General features: G+C 48.3%; 7 protein-coding genes across 7 annotated transcripts; 3 read left to right on the top strand and 4 right to left on the bottom strand.

The window, feature by feature from the left end:
• Positions 1-234: 234 nt before the first annotated feature.
• KD926_003408 (fungal specific transcription factor domain-containing protein) lies at positions 235-2,336 on the top strand (the record flags this gene model as incomplete). The annotated part of the gene is made up of 4 exons (XM_053097544.1): positions 235-313; positions 544-698; positions 753-894; positions 958-2,336. 4 exons carry the CDS (start codon positions 235-237, stop codon positions 2,334-2,336), a joined length of 1,755 nt encoding a protein of 584 aa, XP_052958619.1.
• A 145-nt stretch (positions 2,337-2,481) lies between these two features.
• Positions 2,482-4,354, bottom strand: KD926_003407 (MDR family MFS transporter; the record flags this gene model as incomplete). The annotated part of the gene is made up of 5 exons (XM_053097543.1): positions 2,482-2,789; positions 2,847-3,794; positions 3,851-4,046; positions 4,109-4,123; positions 4,175-4,354. 5 exons carry the CDS (start codon positions 4,352-4,354, stop codon positions 2,482-2,484), a joined length of 1,647 nt encoding a protein of 548 aa, XP_052958618.1.
• Positions 4,355-8,941: 4,587 nt separating this feature from the next.
• On the bottom strand, positions 8,942-10,392 carry KD926_003406 (kinase domain protein; the record flags this gene model as incomplete). The annotated part of the gene is made up of 5 exons (XM_053097542.1): positions 8,942-9,129; positions 9,212-9,374; positions 9,427-9,722; positions 9,776-10,104; positions 10,151-10,392. 5 exons carry the CDS (start codon positions 10,390-10,392, stop codon positions 8,942-8,944), a joined length of 1,218 nt encoding a protein of 405 aa, XP_052958617.1.
• A 357-nt stretch (positions 10,393-10,749) lies between these two features.
• Positions 10,750-12,411, bottom strand: KD926_003405 (MFS transporter; the record flags this gene model as incomplete). Its single annotated transcript, XM_053097540.1, has 2 exons — positions 10,750-12,099; positions 12,166-12,411. The coding sequence occupies 2 exons, from the start codon at positions 12,409-12,411 to the stop codon at positions 10,750-10,752; spliced, it is 1,596 nt and encodes a 531-aa protein (XP_052958616.1).
• Positions 12,412-15,288: 2,877 nt separating this feature from the next.
• On the bottom strand, positions 15,289-15,878 carry KD926_003404 (aegerolysin family protein; the record flags this gene model as incomplete). The annotated part of the gene is made up of 2 exons (XM_053097539.1): positions 15,289-15,658; positions 15,835-15,878. 2 exons carry the CDS (start codon positions 15,876-15,878, stop codon positions 15,289-15,291), a joined length of 414 nt encoding a protein of 137 aa, XP_052958615.1.
• A 3,271-nt stretch (positions 15,879-19,149) lies between these two features.
• Positions 19,150-23,223, top strand: KD926_003403 (putative hydantoin utilization protein A; the record flags this gene model as incomplete). Its single annotated transcript, XM_053097538.1, has 1 exon — positions 19,150-23,223. One exon carries the CDS (start codon positions 19,150-19,152, stop codon positions 23,221-23,223), a length of 4,074 nt encoding a protein of 1,357 aa, XP_052958614.1.
• An 876-nt stretch (positions 23,224-24,099) lies between these two features.
• KD926_003402 (uncharacterized protein) lies at positions 24,100-25,452 on the top strand (the record flags this gene model as incomplete). Its single annotated transcript, XM_053097537.1, has 1 exon — positions 24,100-25,452. The coding sequence occupies one exon, from the start codon at positions 24,100-24,102 to the stop codon at positions 25,450-25,452; it is 1,353 nt and encodes a 450-aa protein (XP_052958613.1).
• Positions 25,453-26,528: the final 1,076 nt, after the last annotated feature.

The following is a 26,528-nucleotide window of genomic DNA, read 5'->3' as shown; positions in this document are numbered from 1 at the left end:
CCTGAATGATCACGTGACTCTAGGACTATAGTTGATCCACGCCGGAGGAAGATCCTCGGATGCTGCACGCTGGCATAAAGGCTTGGCGCAGTGGCATAATAAAGGCGGTCAGCGATGAGGCCACGGCAACGAGCAACGCCCAGTCTTCATCTAGATTTACCCCGTATGTCCACGTCTACATGCCAGGCTACATCAACTGCATGGTTGGTTTTGCGCTCCGCTACTAAAAATACAATGCCATTCAATCCAGCAGAATCATCAGAGGAGCCACCCCGCAAAAAGATCCGGAAGGGGACTCGAAGCTGCTGGGAATGTGAGTATATATCTTCCTTAAGTAGTTGCTGGATACTCACCGTCGGATACAAACAGGCAAACACAGGAAGGTTCGGTGCTTGTTTTCAGATGGTAACAGCTCTACTTGCAGAGAATGTTTATCGCGTGGATTACCTTGCCAAAGCCAGGATCTGCCTGAGCCTGAGAACCTTCGTGAATCAGATCGATCGTCAGTAAATGATAGGCTTGCTCGTGTGGAATCGCTTCTAGGGCGGGTTGTACAGCGATTAGATGCAGGAGTTGTGGCTGAGCGACAACCCTCGCCTTCTTGGGTTGGGCAAAGTACCAGAAGCGCAAGCCCACCTGGTATAACTCCTAGCGCTCAAGAAAGCGCCCCGGTTTTATCGCTGTTTAACAATAGTCTGGTTTGTAGATTCTGGACTTCCTCGAGTGGAAATTTAAACTGATTGTTACTGTAGCCGGGATTGCATAGATCGGAACCCGAGCATAAGAACTCTACGCGTAGCGGAGAAGACCCAGAACTGCAGAAGTTGAGAACGGGCTTGTTAGCGTTATTGCCATCTCAACTAACTGTTGATACCCTCGGCAGTGAGAATGACTGTTGGTGGTTAATTCGAATACAATGCTTTGGAGACGACAATACTCGCTTACTACCCGAACCAGTGGCTGCTTTTTCCAACAAGCACCCGGTAGCCATTGCAAAGGCGCTATTATGGATCACGATTTGCCTCCAGCAGTTGCCACCTAGCTTCGACATCAGCTCTCTCGACCTTGCGAGGCCGTCGAAGGAGTTCATAGAGCAATGTGTCAGTGTGACTACAACATTGGTCTGCTCACACGATTCCCTGGTACGAAATGTGGATGGGTTAGAATGTTTAGTCCTGCAGGCGATCTTTCACAACAATAATGGGAAACTACGCCGGGCATGGTTATGCTATCGCAATGCTCTAAATGTCGCTCAGCTTCTCGGGCTTCATCGACCAATGGCACAAGAACGAAATGGACACTTAAGTCGTGGAAAGAAAATATGGAGACATATTCTTTTTGCCGACCGTTACCTGTCACTCATGTTAGGGATGTGTCACGGAACTTTCGATGCTGCTCTCGATAACCCAACTTCAGATGCCATGGACAAGCTCTTTTTAGCAGCCGGCTCGATCATTGAGCGAAATCAGATATTTAACGGACATACCCCCGACATGATTCGGAAGACGCAACTGATTGACGCGGAACTAGCGGAAATCAACCCCGGAGAAATAAATACCGTCTCGGTTGAGACTAGTTTTGATGCTAAGACCTCTGTGACTGCCTACCAATATGCTAAGCTCATGGCACAACTATGGCATTTTCAGTTGGTGGCCTGGCTACATCTGCCACTCATGCTAGACTCAACCTCACAGCAGCGGTATGAATACAATAGACAAAGTTGCCTAGACGCCTCTCGACGCATGATTACAATTTACATAGCGATTCGAAACCTCACAGGAGAAAGTTTCTGCTGCAAGTCCCTGGACTTTCAAGCCTTCACCGCAGCTGTTACCCTTTTGATCAATGTGCTGAGACCTGAAGGTCATTCATACCATTCCAGCGAGGACCGGGAGGCTATTAATAAGGTCATGGAAATCCTGCAACGACTATCAGCATCCCAACCCGACGATGTTGCGTCCCGTTCGCTGGGGGTGCTGCGTACTCTAAGAGACTTATCATCGGGCGAGACAAGTTCTAATAGAACAACAGAAGACCGACCTACCAGTCTCAAGCTGTCCATTCCATATTTCGGGACAATAATGCTGGATCGCAATGTGGATCAAAGCACGACAGATCCAGTACCAGAGACTGTAGTGGGGACTCTCGCCACAGTTTCGCAGTCAGGGGACTATGCAGTATCTGGTTCCCTCCGAATAGACGATGCAAACTTTTTGTACCAGGGAGGGATGAGTGCAGAAGAGCAGAGCTCTGGATTATGGTCATTTGATCCCAACTTGGTCACGCAATCTTACTTCTCTGCTGAATTTAGTGAGGATATAGACTGGGGATTTTAACCAGTACAGAACGCAATGATGTCCAATAACAACTGCATTTGCTATCACTTTGAAACAAGTCTATCTCAACTCTTTTTATACCTTCATTCTAAAATGCGCCCCAAATAGGGAATCTGTCGGCGCACAGTACCATTGATCCTCACCATCAAGCCATCGCACCGCCTGCATTCTCCGCCGATATCTTTTTCCACCGACTACCAATAGACACCACCGTAGCCACACTGGATGCAACAGTAGCAATTATGAACGCGGCCTTGATTCCCTCCATGTATGAAACAAGAATTCTCCCCATCTCGTCCGACGAGAATATGTCTCGTAACTCAGTAGCGCCGGTGGACACGACTTTGACCGGATCGATGTCGAGATTTTGATCAGGGAGAACCTTGAGGAGGACATTTGACATTGCTGACTGACCAGCCGAGACGAAGATAGCGCCACCGATTGTTTGAACAGCTAGAGAAATGATGTCAGCATGTGAGATTATCCATAAGAGGATGGATTGTGACATACTCAGGACCATCGAGGTTACGGAAGGCAAATCCTCAGGTTCTACGACGGCTTGTGCAGTGACAACAGGGACCTGGAAACACCATCCTACACCCAGGCCAGTCATGATCTGGTAGCCGATCCATTTGCCAGCCCCCGAGTCAACATCCAAAGTGTACAAAAGCCCAGAACCGATCGCCGTGATAGCTGCACCGGAAAGCAGAAATGGCGGTGCGTATCCGACGCGACTGAGGACAACGCCGGACGTGACAGTCGCAACGCTCTGAGCAAGAATTAGTGGCAGATTGCGGATTCCACTGTCGGCCGCAGAGACTCCAGAAATGACCTGGAAATAGATCGGCAGGTAGTAAACCAGGAGGAAGAATGTACCAGCCAGAAGATGAATATAGATCATCGGAATGAACACATTTCTCTCGCCGAGTATACGGCCGATCATTGCTGCCCGCTCTTTCTCGCGCCATTGAACAATGCAGTACACAACTAGCAAGACACCAAAGCCCACCAGTGTCCCAACAACTTTCGAATCACTCCATGGCAGCGAAATTCCGCCCCATTCAAGAGCTAGCACATAGCAGATCAAGGCTCCGATGAGGATGAACGTCCCGGGAAAGTCTAGCTGAAGGATCTTTTCGACTAGTGGCTCTCCCAGGAACGGCAGTGGTGGCGGAGCACGGTACAGGAAGAGAATTATCCCCCCAGCGACGCCTCCAATCGGAAGGTTAATGTAGAAGCACCACCGCCAGGAAACATGGCTTGTGAATGCTCCTCCCAGGAGAGGTCCGACGGCCGCAGCTATTCCATATGAAGCACCGAGGATTCCAATATATGCCGGTCGCTGCTTGGGTGGGGCCGATAAGGCAATGATTGTAAATGCGCCGGACGAGATTCCGGCACCACCAATGCCAGTGATGGCACGACCAACGATCAATGTGGTGTTATTCTTTGCAACACCTGCGACGAGTAAATAGCTGATTCTTACAAGCTGGCCTTGAAGGGTATTTCCTTACCACACATCAAACTTCCCACCTCAAAGAGAACAATGGAGATGAGGAACGCGGGCTTGAGAGGGAAATACTTGTAGATCTTCCCCCAACAAGCCTGGAAACTTCCCAAGGTTATGAAAAATGCAGACCCATACCAGCCTACCAGCCCAATACCGCCAAACTCGTCCGTTATCTTAGGTATGGCCGTTGCAACGATCGTCTAGGTATCGAGGTGAGCGATAAATTGTCGATCGGAAGGGGACGGGGACGTGACTTTCGTACCATATCTAGAGAGACCTTCATAGAAAGTTAGTAACATCACATAGATAGGGTTTTGTTCTTTCTTACCAAGAACATACTGAGAGCCAAAGCCACGACAGTCATCAGGAAAATCCATCCTGTAGTCCCAGTTGCCCCCGACTCCGAATCAGATTTGGTGATAGAATCGTCTGTCTCGCAGACATTCGGGTTGTTGCTTTCCCCTGGCTTTTTCTCAGCCTCAGGTGGTCCCGTGTGGAATATCGCCATTGTCGAAAATTTGCAAGCATAAAACTTCGGACCTCTAATTAATTTGGCTTTTTGTTATCGATCAAAACTAGTTGGGCTTTTTTGTTGTTTTAAGTCCCCAGCCCGACAGGGGTCTTCCGCCGGTCGGCGGACGACTGCCCAGAGAGCTCGCCGGGCTCGGTTCCGCCGAGTCGTCGGAGAGACCAAAGGATAATAATGACTCAAGATGAGTCGCGCAGCATCGGGGGCTGCAAATAGAAATAGGACTACAGAGCTGCAAAAATGATCTGCATAGGGTAGTGAAGACTATCCAATAGGCAAATACGATCTAAGATTGTTTTTCCTACACCCGCTTCGTTTCCAAGACTTATGGGGTGAGACTAATGGCGCCTTCACGGTGAATATCTCCAATATGCTAGGACAGACAGTGGTTGCCTTGGATTTTAAATCCATGAAAACCAACTTGATGTTTTCCCTTTATCCTTCCCGTTGTACAGAGGTGGGATCTTTCGTTGAAGAGAGTGCACGCTTACTCCATTCTGGTCTTGATAAAGTCGGGCGTTTCTTAATGGAGGGCGATTTTATAGAGTTCATTAACGTAATGTGTTCCACTCCTCAATTCGAGCAACTCCTTTGTCCCAAATATAATGGTTTGTGTTTAAAACCTAGAATTAGAGCCTGGCCAGAGCGAGCCATTCCGTTGAGTGATGTTGCATTTTGCTAGTTTTCGGATCATCTTTCCGGTGTGGCCCACCGACATGTGCAACTCCTAATGCCGTTCATCCTGGCACCAGCATCGGCTTTGGTTTGTTGTCCGTACGCAGTAGATACAGCGCATAAATAATTTGACCATATTATCCTGCTTCAAATACAATCGAAGTACAATCTTGCTTTGAAATCCAATCCATCCCATCAGCCCTAGATAGCAACCTAGCCGTTTCTTATATCTCAAAGAGACACCGGAGAGGACCATGGATCACAGAATCTAATGAAGAAGCTCTCTCCCATTCGTTTATACTTCTTTGCAACTGCGACACGTGATTATACCCACCCCTCTTTTATTGGAATAATACAGTGATCATCTTCCTGCTTCAAACACCTTTCCCTCCTTTCCAAGTTGACCTGCTATACTACCAAACGTGGCTACTCCAGACGGCTCTGTTCTTCATACTCTATCAAGGTAATGTTGTTCCTCGGTATATCTACAGGTACTAAACTACTATAATGCAGTCTCCGAGCAGATGGTGCATATACTCTAGTTTTTTCACAGTAAAAGTCCGTGCATATTCCGATGTAATAATGAAGTGTCAATCATCGATATTCAAAGTACACGGTTGCATTATCTGTCCACAATCGGTCTTCTTTGAAAAGACCCTACATGGATCGTTTCAAGTATCTTTCCCAAAATGAGATTCAAGCATAATCATACTGACAGATCGCAGGAAGCCAAATCAAAAGGGATAGTTCTTTATGACGAGCCTCATATTATCAGCAGATTATTCAATTATCTCTACCGAGGGGACCACGACGACTTTAATGATACAGCTACTGAATCCCGACATGAGACGCCTCCTTCGAACCCCGGGTATGCAACTCAGAGTATCAATGAATCTAAGATGTATATCAACGTGAATATGTACACCGCTGTTGATAAATATTTTGTCAATTCATTGATGGCTCTCTCAAAGAAAAAGTTGGAGTCATGCCTAGCGAGAGAGTGGGAAGACATAGAATTTATTCGACTCATTCAATACGTTTACGGGCTGGAAGGACCTCCCCATTCAGAGCTGAGGTATACCTATACCCTTGCGACATTCGCCGTTCGAATCTTTCCACACTAAGAAAATTAGACCAATTCCATAAAACTCGTAAGGAGTTCCTAGAGTTTTCATACGAGCTATCGACGGCGATAATGGAAAAAATTGATAAACTGGGTATCGATATAGAGTATACTTTCGCCCCCACCTGCATCTTAGGAGTGTCGAGCTCCTTGAGTACTTACCCATGTTAATAACCCACGAATTGCAGATCAGATTCTCTAAGAAGAAACCAAAACCATTACCAAAAACCATTACTTTTGATAAGGCTCCACTCTCGAACTCAAAGACTGGCTATCGATGTTGCGATGAATGCTGGAAGCTCTTTACTGGCATAGAAAGTCGTCGGCAACACGATGTCGACAAGCATTCACGGTGCTTTGATTGCAGCTTACAATTCTTCTCACGTTTCCCGGTTCGAAACCACTGTCCCTGTTAGGAATGGCAGTTTTTAGTACCTGCAAATCCCATTTCCGTTAACTAGAAGCATTTAACGCTTACCTGCTAGTCATTATGTTCGTTAAACAATCCTTCCAGTCTTCACGCCTGCACATCATACGACTTGGTGGGTCTTTACCATATGTAGCTGCAGGTTTCCTGCTGATTTTACAGTGATAATAGTTTTTGATTTCGGTAAGGTCCTAAGCTAGATCTGTCGTGTGAAGGAAGGCGTATATCAGGACTACCGCGGAGGTGTCGATCGCCATAGGCGCCGTATACACCTCGTCTGACCACTTCACCCTCAAAAATACAAAAAAGATATGGCCCGAGCCGCGGATCGAACGCGGGACCTCTCGCAGATATGCTTGGGTGTAGCCCCTGAAATTGTTGTTAGTAAGGTGATTAATGGGATGGTTGTGTTGTGGAGACATACTAAGCGAGAATCATACCACTAGACCACCCGGGCGACGTGATATTTTACAATCATTTGTTTGATTATGAATTTCTGATTCATAATTGAAGTCCATAGAGACTAGTAGTCATGATTGTTACTTTCGCAGGCAATGAGGGATGGGCTTTTTTTTTCCTTTTTCCTTTTTTTTAGTATCCTCTTTTCTATCGAAAACTCCAGTTTACTATTCATTGTTGAGAAACTGAAGCTCTTTTTAAAAGAAAAAAAGAAGTGGTCTTCAGGGAATGCAAATGCGCCTGCGAGAAGCCATAAAGTAAAAAAAATGACAACTCCGACGTGATTATTATGGCTTCCCGCTTTCCGTGACATTCGCGTCACGCGTGAAAGGCAGTGGGCAGTCCGCCGAAATCTGAGAATAATACCCCTGCCCCTTTGAACTCTCTCCTTCTCTACTGGAAGAGCATTGAGCTTCCTTTTCAGCCAGAATGACTACTCATCCTAGTGGTCTTCTTGGAATCATATCAAGGTAAAAGGATATACTTAGACGTCCACATACCTACATGATGTTAGCTGACACCGTGAAGAATCCGAGACGATGGGGCATTTTCTGATGTTAAGCTCAAGTGCCATAGATCGACGTTCAACCTACATAGCTGCATTATCTGTCCCCAGTCAAGGTTTTTTGAGAAGGCACTCTGTGGACAATTTCAGGTAAGATTACGACTAGAACTTGAGGTGTGATGCTAACTAGTTACAGGAAGCGAAATCAAGGGAGATAACTATCAATGACGAACCGTTGATTGTTGAAAAAATGATTGACTATCTCTACCGCGAGGTATACGATGACTCTCCTCTATTTTCGGTCAAATTTCAGAATAAAGACACTTCCCTAGGCCTCAAGTCTAGCAATGAATCTGAACCTGAAATTCTTTCTGCGGAGCCCGAGCCTTAAGGCGAGACTCCTTTAGAACACGAGTCTGCTCCCCAAAAGGTGTTCAGGAGCAGGACGTATATTAATACCAAAGTGTATAATGCTGCTGATAAATATGCGATTGATCACCTTATGGCCCTCTTAAAAACCAAGCTTGAGAGACAACCATCACTTACATGGGAAAGTGAAGACTTTATTCGACTGATCGGAATTGTATATGGGCCAGATAGTCCTCCGCATTCCAAGTTGCGAGGTACTATAGTAAACTGTGCCCTTCAAAATCTTTCCACACTTAAAGATCTGTCCCAATTCCAAGCAGCTCTGAAGAAGTTCCCAAGCTTTTCTTACGACCTCTCAATTCCAATGATGGAAAAGGTCGTCCAATCCGAAAAAGAGGTAAAGTAGGTTTTTTCATTTCAAAATTCATCAGTACCTGCCGAATTGTATAGTTATCTAACTAATGGCTTACTCTTAGTAATCTTCGAAAGGCCACTCAGACTGTGCAAAAGACTGCCCCCAGCACACCGTTCCACGTATCTCAAAGACCTAACTACGGGATGGTGTACTATTGCGTAGATTGCGATAGAGACTTCAGCAGCAAGCAAGGGCTTGAGATGCACAATGCTGACAAGCATGCCTAGTGTGGTGATTGCAAACTGCATTTTCACTTAACTGAGCTGGCTCGAAACCATCGTTTCAGTCACCATGGAGTGTAGTGAGAAAATTCAGCTACCCATCTTACTTTTTACCTAATTCAAAATTGGCATTTTCTCGTTCTGATCATAAGGGTTGTTAGTATAGCCAAGAGACCACTTATATTCTTCGTAAGATTTCTCGTTCCCTAGAAGACCCCAGATGACCTTTTAGAGAAAAGAATCGAGATGGGCGACCTATTCCCTTGTCTTTAAAGCTTAGGATAACAATGAAATCAAACATTATACTGTTAGTACGATTGAGATATTAAGTAGAACTTCACTTCCCCTTTTATTGAAATGCAAACTTTGTTCTCATTTAAAAAGGCCATGCATCAACCACGGATCAAACAGAAGCTCTTTTGCAGTGGCTCTTTCTTCTGGTAACCAACATAACATCCGTCGAAGAAATCGTAAGAAATCATCCTTTTCATCACCTTCGAGTCGTTCTTCCAAAGTTTCGATGTTATAATCCGGGAGAGGAGCTGTGTCTTTCCAATGGCCTGACGCAAACATTTAGCATAATTAAAAATCCAATGTCTCCCCCTTTTAGAACCATTCCTGGGTGATAGGGGCTAAACTAACCCTCTTTGTCCCAGAACAAATCGCTCCTGTCGCTCCGAGCAAGGAACTCACGGGGAGGGGTCCCCAGAATTGCCTTCATTTCGGCAAGATGATATGCATCATCTAGTTTACGTTCTGGATTCCGGGCCCGGAAAAGATGACGATGCTCGAAGAGATCACAGATCTAAATCATTCTCAGCTTTTGCCACATCGGTCAAAATGGAATATCATCTTACCACCATGCCCACATTCCAGATGTCAACTTTATAGTCCCACGTCATGTCCAGAATGACTTCGGGGGCCCGATAAATATCCGGCATGATATCGCCCCGTTGATTGTCGGTACCTAGTCGCGCCTCACCTAAATCACAGAGAACAGGCGTGCCAAAGGAGATAGGAAGCGGCCTTGAGAGGTAAATAGTACGGTCTTCAAGGACCTTTCGCGGAATGGGATTTTCTAGTTCCGCCTGCTCGAACTTGGACAGAATTGAATCATCCTTTATCCCAAGGAGAATATTGTTTGTTTGAAGGTCTAAGTCATTGGTCATTATGCACTCGCTTGGAGATCATACAAAGAGCACTTACCAGTATGTATAACCCGCGCCTCGGTGTGAAGAAAGTCCAAAGCGGCTAGGACATTGCGGATGGTGGTTCTCACCATGCCAGTGGTCATCATGCCCTCCGGGAGTAGTGGCGTAAGTTGAGCGAGACTGATCCCGAGAGGCGGGTGCACTAGGCAAGTGTGCAGGCTCTTTCCATCTGGGCTGTGAGTCTCAAAAACGTCAGTCAAGGAGCGCAGGCACGAAAGGCCCGCATGATCGGACTGGACAGTCCTTAGATGGTTGTAGATTTCGATCTCATGAGTGACTGATTTCGATGCTGTGTTTATTTTCAAGGTTATATAACGGTTTTCTCTGTTAAGTTAGACCCAGAATCGTAGAGAAAAATAGTTACACATACAATAAATCACGGCATAGCCACACGGTGGCGCTGGATCCGTAGCCCAATTTGCCAACTATTTGATATCGACGATTGAACACCTCGCCAATGTGCGCTGGATAAAACCTCTCGGGTCTATACGTTGGAATAGTTTCTTCTTCCACCCAGGAAGAAGGGTCAATTTGATCCCACCCTGAGCTAGGGAAGATGCGCGGTTCAGAGGGAGAGCGACAATTGGCGACGCCACGCTTGCCGAGACCCATGCACGAAATAGAGGAGGGGAAGGTAAGACAGAACTGGTGTCGCGGGGTAAAAACTGGGCGACCACTATGTCTAATTGTGAGAGAGAATAGGTGCCTTTTTGCCATGTTGTGTAGGTGAAATGGCAAACAATCGAAGCATCGAAGAGGTTGGCTTCTCGTCGTCGGGGTAACGGTCGGATGTCAAATTGGCAAGCCACTACGGAGTACATGAGGAAAAATCAAGTTAGATGATATGACAGATCTTTTGAAGACGGGTTTTGTCTGATCGAGAGTTGCATATCTCAAATCCCCATGAAAGAGTAGCTCGACAAACTGAAATAACTTGAGGAGTTGCCTCTCAAAAGTCAAAAGCTCTCTCTAAGCGGCCGCCTTGCCGCGTGTCTCATAAGGAAGAATCAAAAATACGACACCGGCAACAATAAATAGTGCTGCAGATATCCAGACTGGAACATCTGTCTCAATCCCAATATACGCAGCAATGATCGGAGCCATGAGCCCACTCAGTCGATTGAAAAACGCGACCAGACCATTCGCAGTCCCACGGACAGGGGCGGGGAACAATTCAGGCGTGTATGAATACAACAAGCCGTAAACGAGATTCTGAAAGAACGAGATAGCGCATGTGAATCCGATGACCCCGGCTTCGGAACTTGCACACGTGAACAGAAAGAGGAAAACACCGGTGCCCAAACATGCCAGGGTCCCGGTACCCTTTCGGCCAATGCGCTTTAGATCGACGATTAACCCTCCGAGGAGAGAGGCGGGAATGCCACATACAGCTTGGATGGCGTAGTTCCGGTAGGCAGTGGAGATGGAGGAGTCACCTTGCGAAACACCTTTGTTTTCTAGAAAGATCGGAATGAAAGAGTTGTACAGGGGATAGGCCATCCCGACAGAGCACCAGAGGAATATGAGCAGAGCAGTGGAGAGAGCGAGACGGGGAGTTGAGAAGAGAGTGCGTAGCTTCTCGGGTTTGTACTTCGCCATGGTGCGAAGGATGATGTTGGCATGATTCGATGCTTGTATGTTGGAGCTTTCTGCGGACCCGATCTCCGCGTCTATCTCTTCGAAGTGCCCTAGAGTGAGCCATGTCGTTCCACCATTCCTACCAGCAATCTTTTGCACGACATCAACAGCCTCACGATCGAGACCTTTGCCAAGCAGGTACTTCGGGGTCTCGTAAATCCGAAAGCAAAAGCGAAGCAAAAACATGGCCATTGTCAGACCGCCGAAAGTCCAGAATGTATATCGCCAACCCATATTGTCAGCATAAAGACACTTGGCTGCATCAGAAGAGCATGAGAAGTTCCCAATCAATGGCCAGGCAATAAGGGCAGCGACAGTCTGACCAACAGACCAAAACGCTGATTGCATGATGAGAAGATATTGGTGTGTAGCTGGTATATACTCCAGGAAAATAGCACTGTCGACGGGTTGATTTCCACCGGTTCCGAGACCAATAAAAGCGCAGAAGACCGAAATGGCCACGAAGTTTGGACTTCCGGCCCCAACGAGTCCAGCTACCGCTGATATCAAGAGTGTAACATTGAATGCCAGCCGTCGACCGATGAAATCAGCCGTTATAGGCCAAACCGATGATCCGACGACGAGGCCTGCGTATTTAGCCACGGTGAGGAACGCGATGCGCTGGACAGAAAATTCATTTCTGACTGGAGCGCTGATTATGGTAATAGCTTGCATCCAAAACTAAAGCCCAGATGCGATATGATGGTCAGCCTCGAGCATATTGTTGATCATCTTCTGAGGTCTTACATTATCCACAAACCATCCAAAGCCAGTCATTGCAAAAATCTTCCACTGGAAGGGTCCCATACCAATGCCAATGAGAGCTTGGTTCATCAACGCAACTTTTCGCTCGTACAACTCGTTTGTTGAGACGGCGATTCCCCTGGTGTCAATGCCATGGTTTTCGGTCCCTATAAATCCTTGTTGCGAGGTCTTTGCACCGCTCTGCTCTAGGTCATCGGAAACAACCCTTTTGCGGCTACAGGTACTCATGATTCGTAGATCTCAGCGTGGCTTGAGGGAAAATGCCGATATCAAGGAATTAGCAGTCTGCGGAGACACGCGTAGTACGGATTCAAGCAGTTCGCAAAGTATCATATGGGTCATAAATACTCGATCTTCTTTTCTCCTGCTATAACAGCAACGACGGCAGGTGTCAGCAAGGGCTTTATGTGTTATTTCCCTTGAACAGATATTCAAAAGTTCCTTCGATTCCTGCTCCCCTATCTTCAGTCTCTTTCATATCTCTTTATCCTTTTCCCCCTCATTTCCCCGCATGTGGCTAGATTGGGCTCGTGATATGCCAGGAATCTTGGCTTCGCTGGATCCCTGTGAGACACAACCATAATCAGCCCTTCGTGAGATCTTTCGGGTGAATTTGGCCATTCATTTTTGATAACAGCGTTCGGGTGATTATCCGATGCAAGATCTCGATAAACCATCCAGTCAATACCACAGATTCCACAATTCCAACAATCTTACATGATAAGGAAGTCTTGGCGCTTGAGGAATTCAGCTCCGAACGTAGAATAGTGCGCGGGATCTGCCCCGGCATTCAGGCGCTTGGAAGAGCCGCTTTAGGTAAAGATCAACGCGCTATACAGAATGCAAGGAGTTTACTTGATCCCAGTTTTCCAACAGTCTAATCTTGTTACGAGAAGAGCAGAGTGCTTTTAGTTTTCTGTACAGCATCTTGGCTGTATACGTATAATTCTACATTTACGTGGATTTCGAGATCATTCTAACCGACGATGTATTTCCTCTGACGAAAGTAACGATATATTTAAACGTCTTGTCGGTCGGTTGATGACACCTTGAAGATTTACCAGGCTGTCACACAAATAACCAAAGGCTGTCGTAGAAAACCTAAAAGACAAACTTTTCCCCAAATGATCACACTCTCCATCATCTTCACACCCATTTAGGCTGCAGAGAGTACCTGGTCGATGGAAAAATGAAGATTGAATATCCAAGGTTCATCAAATTGGACGAAGTATCATCAATTTGTAATAAGTTCACCTCTTGCGACTCGCACGATGAAAAATGCGAGATGCCATTGTACAGCTTCATCCTAGGGAGATTCAGGGGTTTGTCTGGCAAACGAGGGCCATAGAAGTAACAGCCTAAATCAAGAATTGTGGCTGTTTTGCGCCATCCATTGAACCCTTGTTTTTTAGTACTAGGATTAGTGTTTCTAATCCAGCTCTTTGCCGTAAATTATCAGTCTACACCGGAGTAAGTCCACGTAGGCCATGACCACAATTTGGTAGCATTTACTTAATATCCAGTTCCGCAAATGATCCGTCAGAGGGACGTCAGAGCAATACCCATGTCTGACCCGCTCAAGTTCCCCGCTAATTGTTTCAAACCTCCTGCCTTCAGATCCTGGTCGCACGGTCTAGCTCTGGAGATCTCTCCTCTACGGAGAAGGTGGTTTTCTTTTGCGAGATGGTGAGATGAGCTAGTTTCTCGGCCGTCCTCTTAGTGCATCGGGGGTCAAATTTCACTCTCGTCATTTCCCTAGAAAGGCACCCGATACCGTTCTGCGACTTCGTCCTGAGAAAGTATTGTGACCCCGAGTTATCCATTTCATGGTGCGAAGAGGCTTTTTCAATAGAAATAGAAATCTTAACCGCAGTCATATAGTTCGAATATACGCTCTACAGTCTTTGCGGTCGTCTAACTCACATTAATCCACATCCCCGCAAGAACGTGTGCACGTGATGCTATTACGTCCATGCTAGACGGATGAGAGGCATCCGGGGTGGAGCATTTCGGATAGCAGCAGATCTACTCCGTAGTAGGCTTCGACAACTGATACGCTGTACTCGCAGGTCAATTTAATGGCGAGTCTGGAACGTAGCGATATGCAGTCTGACGCAAGGCAGTTCGGAGGTGCTTCTCTACTCAGTAGTTGCGGTCCCTCGTATTCTGCTCTTGAATCCCCCTGCTACATTCTGGCATTTCTTCGCCATAGCATGGCTGAACGAGCGTTAGAATTCGAATGGGATATTCATATAACCACCAAAAGCGAAGTGGCATTTCCCGTTGATTCGATCTTCTCTCTAGCAAAAATACGGACCCCATGCAGGATCGGCCCATGAAGTAACAAATGCGTCAGGTGACGATCCCTTCCTTATAGCGTCCGTTATGAACGTTTCCGATTGGGTTATGATATGTCACACCTGAAGGATAAGCAACGAATGGAGGGGTCGTACATTCCACGGCAAATCGCCCGATGCGGGATACTGGATCAGGAAATAAGGTGCGTTAGTTAGATCGGCCATCACCAAAAGAAACACCATGTTGTTTCAAGTCTATGACTTCTGGAAATGTTTACCATGGTCCTCTCAGCCGTATCTGGTAGTAGGGATAGGGAAGTGGCGGATGCTTTCTGCTCCGGTTCAATCTGCGGGTGGCTGGGGTTTTGTTTTCGGTGGATGGAATGCAGGCACTCGAAAGGTTGGACGACGCACTCATGATCTGGGCTGGTTATTGGACCGCTTGTCTGTCCCACATCACGAAGAAGGCTGCCGTGGTGGCGTACCCCTGTAGACTGGGAGGATCCCTGTACCCTCTAAGTCCGCGGCGACCGTGTGTCTTACGTGTCCAGGCAACCATTGCACTGCAGTATTCAACACCCCGGAAGGACCGGATTAGAGGAGAGGAGAGTTGTTCGTTTTCAAATCAGTTATTATTGTTCATCTTGATACACGGGTAGACAATTTCCCTAGTTACTAGCAACATCACTTCCAGCGTTAATGTCGATGCGAGTGTAGACAAAAATGCAAACAAAAACCCCGGAAAAAAAAGAAATAGCCATAAAACACCCCCACCCAACGCTGGTAAGTCTCAAAAAACGCCGTAAAATCAAACCTTGGTCTTCTCCATCTCCTCGATCTTCTGCTCCAACTTCTTCTTCTCCTCGAGCTTCTTCTTCATCTCCCAAACATCAACGTACACATGGCCCAGGGGACCCGCCCCTGGGCTCCATCCCCCATGCTCTACTCTGTACTGCTTACTTCCGTCCAGCACCTCGACTAAATTAAAGCCATTCTCCTGGCGGTTGTCCCAGTGGAGTTCGCAGATCTTTTCCTCGTCGTGGAAAAGGTCCAGACGACCTTCGCTGCCTCTTCTGCCGCGGGCGCAGATTTCGCCGACGCCGTAGGACGGGATGGTCATCTCGTCGACGTCGTCTTCGGTCATGGGTTTGGAGGTATCCGCGTCGTGGAATTCGCCGCTTGAAGGGTGTTAGTTGATTGTGGTCAGGGGTGGATTAGTATGGGGAGTAAAAGGGAACAGGTAGAGAGAGAAAGAAAAGAGAGAGCGTGCCCTTCGATAACGGTATGGCGGACATTGATCTCGCCGTTGGCGAGGTGGTCACGGATGTGAAACTCAACCCATTGGGAGTTGTACTTGTTGAGTTCCTCAATGGAAGCCATCTTCTGGATAGTAGACATATTGAAAATGTCAAGAAAGTGCGAGTGAGTCAGTGTGGTATACGAAGTTTGGTATGAAGTTTCGATAGGAGCAGAGTCCTGGGAAAGCCACGAGAGGGGTCGCGTGTGAGATGCAATATTTATACAACCCCCCGGATGCCTACCTAGGCAGTGAGTGGGGTGACTCGTGAGGTCATGCATTCCGTATCCCATGGTCGTATGACGTGTGGTGGTGTGACGCGGTTGGCCAGTGGGCTGACCTAACTTTGCGGGGTTCCCTTAACCTTTGCGGGGAAATCCGCCGGTCGCGAATGGCGTGACTCGCCGCTCACTGATCGGTGCCGGTGCGCCTATGGGATCCCTAGGGCCGCCATAATTGACTCTGAGCAACCGTCTCACGCTAGGCTAGTCTGCGTTGGCGCGTCGAATCAGCTGCCCTGTGGGTCGTTGTTTGCGTTTCGGTGGTACTTTCGATCTCTGGGATCGTTGATTTCCCAACCATTGGCTCCTCGTCCGGATTCCTCGATCGGCGACTCCCCTCTGGTTTGGGAATAGATTGGCCTGGAACGACAGAGGGGAATGCAGGCTGAAAATGTGGCCGTTACAGAGACATGTTAAATATTCCTATCTTGAGGCAGAGGGAAGCCCTTCCATTGCCTTTGTTTTTCCGTAGGAGAAAATCTGGGACTTCAGCTTACCTTTCGTAAAACACCAAGCACGGGCCATGTTAACCTCAAGAGCATGTAGTCACAAACATGAGCAAGCAAATGTCTGTAATGAGTACATAAGACAAAGAAACACGGACAGAAAAAGAAAAGGGAAAACAGCAGCCCCTGTAATATGCAACTTGGCATTAGCCAACAAAGCGTGTTGATCCCAGCTGTGGAACGAGTCCCAAACATGGGACTTCCCAAGACGGCTCGTAACACGAAAGGGATCACCAAAATCCCCCCCTCCGTTGGACATCCTTGTAGCGGCCGTCTCTAGCTACTAACATGTTCTTATCTTTCTATTCATATTTATTGACTAGAATCACTATCTGCTTCGGGTTAATATGTTACCCAAATTAAGGAAGAAACAGTTTGTTCAATGACGGTCCCATTCTCACAACCACTATGTGAGGGGTGATGGTTTTAATATCAATATCGACGGAACGGGCTTATAGACTTAGTGTATTTAACCAGAAAGAGGGGGGTAATCAATAAGGGAAAAAGCGAATGTCCCTGGAGAACTCACATTCAACGACAGATCCTATAAGACAAGATCTACTGTGCAATTTCCCAGTACTCAAGACAGACTTGAGAACGCAAGACTACTTGAAGATTAAAAAATCCAACAAGTTGCTAATAATAATCTACTCTCTTCAGTTCCTTTATAGTATCCTCTATTTTCGGTTTTCCTGTAACGTTTACTGCATGATTAAAATCGAAAAAAAACGATACCGTGCGACCGACCAATACGATGATAAACACCTCAATAGGCATCCCCAACCCCACTCCAACTCGGTCTCTGTTTCACAGAGGCCAACTTCTAGGATGTACAGAATCAAGGGTCGCTACGGACTGTCTACCGAGACCTTCTAATGCTTTAGAACCCTGTTCATGGCCCCAGGCGGACACTCATGTAATCTAACTGGAGCAGCCATTCGACAGGCCCCTGTTTCTGTGCAGAATTAGACATCGTAATGAAATCGGACTCGGCTCAATTAGCCGGGCTCATTAGAATCATAGTCCAGGTATTGGGCCTTGCTAATCCCCTTCATGTTTTTCACGGGTCTCGGAGAGTGAAACATGACTAGCAAAGTCTTCTAGCCCAGAAAGTATTCCATGTGCAGAAGAGCACGTTTTAACAATCAACAAAACTTCATCATTTCTTTCACAGCGAGTCTTGTGGCTCTCTGTGCTCTGTATTGGGTAGAGCCTACAAACAGAAATAACCTCTTCCTCCAGTATAGTATTCCATTATGTTATTGGACTAGGCTGACCAAAGCCTACTTGATTATAACCATGGGAGGGAGTTACAGCCTTTTCCTCTGCACCCTATCGTCACGTGTATGGGCGTGATCTGAACGAACCCTAACCTTGTGATGATCTACAATATCATAAAGCAGATGTATCTCTTCGCCTAGTGCGTCCAGATATTGGTCAAGGAAAGGAAACGAGAAAAGCAGAGTGAATGGGGCCAAGGACTAGACCTGATCACCGAGACATGAGTACTGTACTTGCAGTACGACTTGTTCATGAATGAAATTAGTGTAAGATAAAACGATATGTCGTGCTACGGGTGGGTAGGACAGAACTTGTGTGTAAATGCAAGATCGGGGTCTGTGTTATTCTAGATTGATGAGGGCCGATAGTCCTAGTACTTGGTCTACTTAGGGATGCCTATTTCAGGTAGTAGATGGGGTGCGGAAAGTCCTGACATTGACAGTGTGTTTGGTTCTTTTCGAAAAGTTCGCTTTCTCAAATATCTGCAAAACAATCGCAGTAGCAAGATTCAAAAGTCACTTTGGGGAAACATTTACCATGTCGGCCGTTGGGCATCACCGAGTGCTACATTTCGTGTAACATGAAGGTAACACAAGTTTTGGGAGCCTGGTATCCCGTTTGTCTCAAAAAAAGTTCGAATTCTAATCTCCTTCAACCTCCAGTCATCAAGTATCCGAACCATTCTCGGGCTAACTGCGCGTTGTGTCCCGTAGATCCTATATCCTTGCCAGTAAGCCATAATTCATTACACTTGCAAACCTCCGAACATGGTGTTGGCTGCACTGGTTCGGGAGAATTAACACCTAAACTTCAAATCAAGTCTGGAGTCCTTTATAACCATCCCTTCTTCACAAAGCTCTTTCCATTCACCCTCTCCGTAGTGCATGTAAATGCCGAAGGTTCAAGCTAAGTAACGATCGACAATGTCATAGCCACCTCATCCCTCCTCCTCGATCCTAAAAATAGTGGGTTCCCTGTGACACCATCCATTCAAAGTACACGATAAGCAAGGCTATCGAGCCGATAGAACAGACTAGATCATAAGGAGCTCCTGTACACGCGTCTGGACTTGAATCACCAGTAAGATTGTGTAACGGTATCTCTTGCGAGGGGTCAATCTTGAACGAGGGGAAACAGAATGGCCATCGTCGATTAGGGCTCATGCCGTCGGTTGAGGCTTAAGGAACAAGAGGGGATCTTTCCCCGTTCGGTTGCTAGATGAAACAATTTTACTCCGGCCATTCAGCCACTTTATCTCCTGCCTTGCCTCTTCCGATAATTCTGTGCCTGTTTCACAAATCAAAATGTCTAACCACCTAGGTTATCGTCTAGGCGCTGACGTCGGCGGCACATTCACCGACATTTGCGCAATCACGTCCTCCGGCCAACTAACGCGCGCAAAAGTCCCAACCACGCCGGAGGACCAAAGCATCGGGATCAAGAACGGGATCGAAAAGATCCGTCAGAAGCTCAACTGGACCGGCAGTGATGAGAAATTCCAATACATCCATCATGGAACCACGATCGGTACCAATGCTGTGTTGGAAGGAAAGGGCGCCCGGACGGGATTGATCGTTACGGCTGGCCATCGTGATATCCTAGCTGTGAGACGGTCGCAAATCCCTGGAGGATTGGGTGCCTGGCTGCATTATACTCCTCCTCCTCCGATTGTGCCGTTGGAGCGAGTGATTGAGTGTCATGAGAGGATGGGAGTTGATGGCGTGGGTGTCAGGGATGTGGATCGAGAAAGGTTGAGAGAGAGTCTGGAGAGGTGGAAGAAGGATGAGAAGCCTGATGCTGTGGTCATCTCGCTACTACACTCCCATTGTAACGGGTCTCACGAGGCTTTGGTCGCAGGTCTTGTTAAGGAGGAATTAGGAGGCGACGTGACGATCATCTGCTCGAGCGATGTCATGCGGGAGGTAGGAGAATATGAGAGAACGGTGACTGCATGTACAAATGGCCTGGTGAAGCCTGTTGTGCGGAGCTACTTGGGGAATCTTCGAGAACTACTGTCCAATGATGGCGATACGATTCGCATCCTCAAGTCGGATGGCGGGCTGACGAGCCTTGAATTGGCGGGCGAACTACCCGTTAATATTCTGATGTCTGGACCTGCCGGTGGTGTCCAAGGCGTGGCGGATGTGGTCACGCGCAATACCCCATACAAGAACCTGATCACGTTCGATATGGGAGGGACGTCCACGGATTGTGCCCTGATTTATCAGGGGAGGCCTCAATTGCGTCGCGAAACGGTGGTCGGTGACCTCACTGTGCACTCGCCAGCGGTCGACATTCGGACGGTCGGAGCTGGAGGGGGTTCAATTGCTCAGTATATGAATATCACGGAGACACTGCGAGTAGGACCGGAGAGTGCAGGTGCCAGTCCGGGTCCTGCGTGCTATCAAAAAGGTGGAAGAGAGGCCACCGTGACGGACGCGAACCTTGTGCTAGGCTATCTACCGCAGAGTCTGCTGGGAGGGGAATTTACGCTTGGAGTTCAAGAAGCAGCGGTCGCGATCGAGAATATTGCAACGCAGATGAATCTCAGTGTAACACAGACAGCAGAAGACATTCTCAAACTGGTAAACGAGACAATGTATGGAGCACTCCGGCTCGTGTCTGTGGAGCAGGGATACGACCCGAAGGACTTTGCTCTAGTAGCCTTCGGAGGTGCTGGTCCATCGCATGCAAATGCAATCGGCAAGCTACTTGGAACTTGGCCTGTCATTGTGCCCCCATCGCCGGGTACTCTCTGTGCGTTGGGAGATGCCACAACCAGGTTAACACATACGCAGTCTTCGTCATTCATCCAACTGCTTTCCGCCACGGCATCATCAGACGTCAAGAGCCGATTCGATGAGCTCCAGGAATCATGCAAAACAACGATCCTACAGTCAAATTCAAACAAGCCAATGGATCTCAGTATCACCTATAATGTTGACCTTCGGTACAAAGGACAGGCTCTAACCCTGACCATTGATTTGAGCGCGACAGATCTATCGCTAGACGACGGGTCCTGGAAACGATTATTACAGTTCAGATTCGATGAGGTACATGAGCAGCAATTCGGGTACCGTCTTCCAAACTTCGAACTAGAGCTCATGCGACTAGAAGTAGTCGCAGTCGATGCCTCTCCCGACATTGATCTGCCACGGCTGAGCGCATCTAGCTCTAAGCTACCTTCTGTCGATGCTGAGGTGTCTAGAAAGAACATCATAATTGATGGTCAGGAAGTTGAGGCTATTATTTGGAATCGGGAAAAGCTCAGTCAAGACGGAGTGCGCGTCAAGGGCCCATGTATCATCACCGAGATGGACAGTAACACTCTGATTCTTCCTGGCTGTTATGGAGAGATCGATGCGATCGGCAACATCTTGATCCGTCCTGATGAAGACGCACCTCAAGAACGCTCGAAAAATCAATCACCAGCAACCGCGCAAGAGATCGTAAAGTCCACCCCACTCATCGCGACGCTAGTTGCTTCCGCTCTGGCATCGATCCGCAGCGAAATGGACACCCTCATGCTCCGCTGTAGCATGTCGCCGGCGATCCGTGAACAACAGGACGAATTCAACGTGATCACCACTACCGATGGAAAAATGCTCGTCGGTCAATTTGGCAGTTTTATAACGCAGTTTCTCGAAGCGTGGACGGGATCCATCGAGGAAGGCGACGTTTTCATCACGAACGATACCTACATGACGAAAGGAGCCGTGACGCATCTTAACGACGTGATCGTCCTACTCCCCATATTTCACGAACACAGAATTATCGGGTGGGCGTCTCAGTTCGGCCACTTAACAGACGTTGGAGGCATGGTCCCCGGAAGCATGTCGATCAACGCAACGTCGGTCTTCGATGACGGCGTTCAAATTCCATGCATCAAGCTCTACGCCAAGGGGGTGATGAACACCGACCTCGTGGATCTACTCTGCCGGAACTCCCGACAACCAGACTGGTATCGCTCCGACCTTATGGCGATCATATCGGCCTGCCGCACGGCCTCCCGACGCACCTGCGAGCTGGCCACTCGTTTCGGCACTGAAGTCTACCTCGCTGCCTGCACGGAACTTCTGCAACGAAATCGCACGGGAATGGCACAAATCATCGCCACGGACTTTGATAACAAACCGTGCACATTCACGGATTTCGTCGACGATGATGGCCACGGCATCGGGCCCTGGGCCCTGACCTGCACGATGAGCAAGATCGAAGGAAACCGCCTGCTGTTCGACTGGTCCGGCACTTCGCCTCAAAGCGAGCACAGTATTAACTTCTACCTCTCTGAAACCATGTTCAAGATGTTCATCGGCTACTACATGATCGCGGCTGCGGCTCCAGGGACGGTAATTAACGATGGATTCCACGATCTCATCGACATCTATATCCCGGAGGGAACGGTTCTCAAGCCCATCCGACCAGCCGCGATCTCCTGTCGGACTCACATCCTCGGACGAACCATGGACGTGATGCAAGCACTAATCGGCCAAAAGAACGAAACTTACGCCGCGGCAGCAGGGTTCAGCGACTCTCCTCATTTCTTCTATTCTGGATATAAACCGGACGGTGAATGGTATCAGCTATATCAGATCGGCTTCGGTGGTGTACCTGCGCGGAACGTCGGTGACGGATTAGATTGCCACTGTCTGTTTCCGGCGATCAAATCCATTCCGACCGAGAGTATCGAGTTGAACTACCCGCTTCGCATCGAGGCGAACGAGAGTGTTCCGGATAGCGGAGGGGCGGGATTCTATCGTGGAGGGAATGCGCAACGAACGCTGTATCGGTTTCTCTGTCGGGGAGAGTTTAGTCTTCACGATGATCGATGGTTCACGAAACCGTGGGGAATTCGAGGGGGAAAACCAGGGTCTCGGTCAAGAAAGATTCTATATCGGTATTCACAGTCGTGGGATGATCCCCAAGTTCAGGTTCTCCCGTCGAAGTGCGATCACATTCGTGTCGATCCGGATGACCTCCTTGAGTGGGTTACTTGGGGAGGCGGGGGACTTGGAGATCCCTTGACTCGACCAGCGGAAAGAGTCGCACTGGATATTCAGCGAGGATTGGTCACTGTCGATGGTGCTCGAGATAATTATGGTGTCGTGGTGACTCCCGCGGAGAAAGTCGTTGCTCAAGGGGCAACCGAAGCCCTAAGAGAGAAGATGAGGAAAGTGCGGGATGCAACGGGCCAGCGACCACAGTACGATCGAGGCGGATCCATGGCCCAATTGATGGACACATGTCTCGATGAGACCGGGCTAGCCTCTCCTCGTCCGCAATGGGAGTTAGATCCTTATGGGCCTCATGTGAAGCTGCCGTATGTGAACGACTGGTTTTCGCACATGCGGGCAGCTGAAGGCTGGGACTCGCTGTAAGACTAAGAGGGGGCTCGACGCGTCTATGTGGGGGAAATATCGTCATACCTTCTTCCTCAGCACTTATGGGGGTGGGACACTCGTGATACAAAAAAAAGGCTCGATGACATACTCCGTATAATTGAATCGATTAGCTGTGGGTCCCTACGTAATGCCGGAAACCCTCTGCACTTCATAACTGTACCAAACCGAAGGGTTTATAGAGTTCAATTTATGCGGAGTATAAGCAATTACTCGTAATCCGGCGATTGACTTCATAATATTTCAAGACTGCAGCGTGGCTTGGTGGTTCGTTATCAGCACATTGGCAGTTCATCGGAATACCGGCATAGCATTACAGCCGGCAAGTACCGAGCGTAAGGGACAATCGCCTACTGCATATACATTGGCGGGGTAGAAATGACCACATAGTTCCAGAATCTCCCTTCATGGACTCCAGTCCGAGCGCCTCAGACATTGGAGTACAAGATATCCAAAATTAGTGACGCTTTCGACGAACTGACATCATATACGATCATCCGGTTTTGGTGGGTCCTCCATGACGCATCGGCCATGCTCATTGCTTCACCCCGGACTGTCGGGCCCACTTTAGGCCAAGTTTGCCCTCTTAGAGATGAGGATCGTCTAGGGGAATACATCATTGCGTTTCTCGTAGGGCTACCCAGGACTTCATCCCAGTATAGACATTGCAATAACGTCACTTGCTCCATGCTGTCCTTGATGTCTACTTAAGGGAGGCAAATGCACTTGGCTATTGTATCCCATTTTCATATCAACAATCAATTCACTGCATTTACGACCTAATCTACGACTCTAACAATTCTAAATTCTATACCCTCTTCAATACTACTACTATCTTACCACAGTCCTACAAAAATGTCCGCTTTTAACGACTCCTATAACACTTCCAGCTCCAACGACACCTTCGGTCACAACTCTGGCTCTTTCAACAACCCCTCCAGCGGCTTTGGCGGTTCTCACACCGCTGGCCCTCACACCAGCAACGTCGCCAACGAGATGGACCCTCGTGTCGACAGTGACCGATCTTCTACCTTTGGTCACTCCTCGACGAACCCCTTGAACAGCACCTCTAGTTCCTACGGCGCCAACAACACTTACGGCTCTTCCTTTGGCGGTTCTCACACCGCTGGCCCGCACACAAGCAACGTCGCCAACGAGATGGACCCCCGTGTCGACAGCGACCGATCTTCCACCACCGGCCTTCACAACAGTCACCAGGGTTCCGTCCCCAATGCTAGTGCCGGTGGCTTTGGCCATGCTGGAAGCGCCTCTGGCTACGACCGTACCACTGGCCCTGCTTCTTCGACTGCCGGTCCTCACACCAGCAACGTCGCCAACGAAGTCGACCCTCGCGTCGAAAGCAACATCAGCAGCGGTCGCAACTTCTCTACTCACGACCGAACGACCGGCCCTGCCTCCAACACCGCTGGTCCCCACAGCAGCAACGTCGCTAACGAGGCCGACCCCCGCGTGGACAGCGACCTCGACAGCACCGGCACTCGCAACAACATCTCTAGCAACAGCCGCACCACCGGTCCCGCCTCTTCTACCGCTGGTCCTCACTCCAGCAACGTTGCCAACGAGGCCGACCCTCGCGTCGACAGCGACCTGAGCAACTCTCGTCACGCCTCCACCCACGACCGAACCACCGGCCCTGCCTCCTCCACCGCAGGCCCTCACTCCAGCAACGTTGCCAACGAGGCTGATCCCCGCGTGGACAGCGACATGAACAGTGCCCGCAACAGCAGCGCTGCTACCGGCACCGGCTCTATCGGCGGCAGGAAGATCAACCCCAACGAAACCCACATCAACACCTCCCTTCCCAACGCCCTAGGCCGCGAAGGTAACATCCGCGGCTCGATCACCGGCCAGGCCAGCGAGGGTGTCGCCGGCGTGATCCCCATTGACGGCGCCGCCGGCCCAACAACCACCAAGATCTTCGAGCCTCACGCTCACGCCAACGGTGGCGATCCCGCTCGCTCGGGACCTCACTCCTCCGCCACCGCCAACAAGATGGATCCTCTCGTTGACAGCGACCGCGACAACCGTGCTCGCCACGAGGGCATGGCTAGCAGCAGCTACAACACCCCTGGTAGCAGTCGCGCTTCTGCCACTGCTGGTCCCCATGACAGCAACGTTGGAAACAAGATGGACCCTACCGTTGATTCCGATATGGATGGTTCTCACGCGGGTGCCCAGCGTGTCTAAACACAACTGGATTAGAAATTTTTATGAGTTACGGATATGAACATGGGCTTTTTCTTTCTGTATGATAGGATTTGTACATAGAGCTTTCGGTTTTCTATCATGTGAATGATTTAAAAAGTAAATATTTTCAATAAGCCGTTCCCTAAACTCTAATTTCATTGACTGTAATTGCGATCACTCCCCTGAAATCTATAGAAAAGAAGGAAATAAAATCTCAAAAATTGCCAGGCAACACATTTACAGAAACACTAAAGCATGGACTTCCCATAAAACTTCGATCTTTACAGAGCTATCTAAAGTTTTGCTCTAATTGCTCGGTCCGTTTTCCTATATCTACCAGATATATATACTTGCATATAAGCGCTCACACCTCCGAGATTAGTTTATTTTATTGAGAGTTTCTAGTCTAGCATTTTAATCTTCAGAGTATGAACTAAATCTACAGCACCTGCTTCCAGATCTACTATGAAGTGTATGGTTGGTGAGTAAGGATAGAGCTGTCAGTGCGGTTTCGGGCGGTCCTTTTCCAGGTCTCGGTCCAAGGGTTGAATCTGTAACCGCAGCGGTTTGGAGCGGGTTGAACCACAAAATTCGCAGAGTAGTCTATGTTATTCACGCAAAATACTCTTTTAGAACATGGAATGTAAAGATATTTATGGTAATAAAGTATATAACGATAGTCTGCGTTTGGTTCCCACGGATTCTTGTGGTCCCGGAAGTTAACCCCCAACCTCCGACGGGCGAACGCTCCGAGGCATATCCCGCACACTGATGGCTAATAGGCGTCAGATAAACAACGAATAACATTTTCATTCGAGAATTCTTTTATCCGAGCGTTTGGGTCATAGGTCAGGAAATTATAATTAAGTCTCAAAAACATGGCTAGGTCTACAAAACCAACTTCAATCATGATTATGTGGCTTTTGTTTTGTTTTCTACGCGACCGACAGCCGATGACATCACTCATGTTTTTCCGCTCCGACATTCCGTCGCCAACCGCGTGCATCATGTGATCTCGTTGAATCTTCGCTGTGTCTCCCTACAACAATAACATCCATAGTCCTATATCAACAAGA

Source organism: Aspergillus affinis (genome assembly GCF_023601865.1).
Source record: "Aspergillus affinis strain CMG 70 chromosome Unknown NODE_17_length_398122_cov_92_786867, whole genome shotgun sequence".
Classification (NCBI taxonomy): domain Eukaryota; kingdom Fungi; phylum Ascomycota; class Eurotiomycetes; order Eurotiales; family Aspergillaceae; genus Aspergillus; species Aspergillus affinis.
The sequence above is the reverse complement of the archived record's forward strand: the minus strand, read 5'-3'. Positions and strand labels throughout refer to the sequence as shown.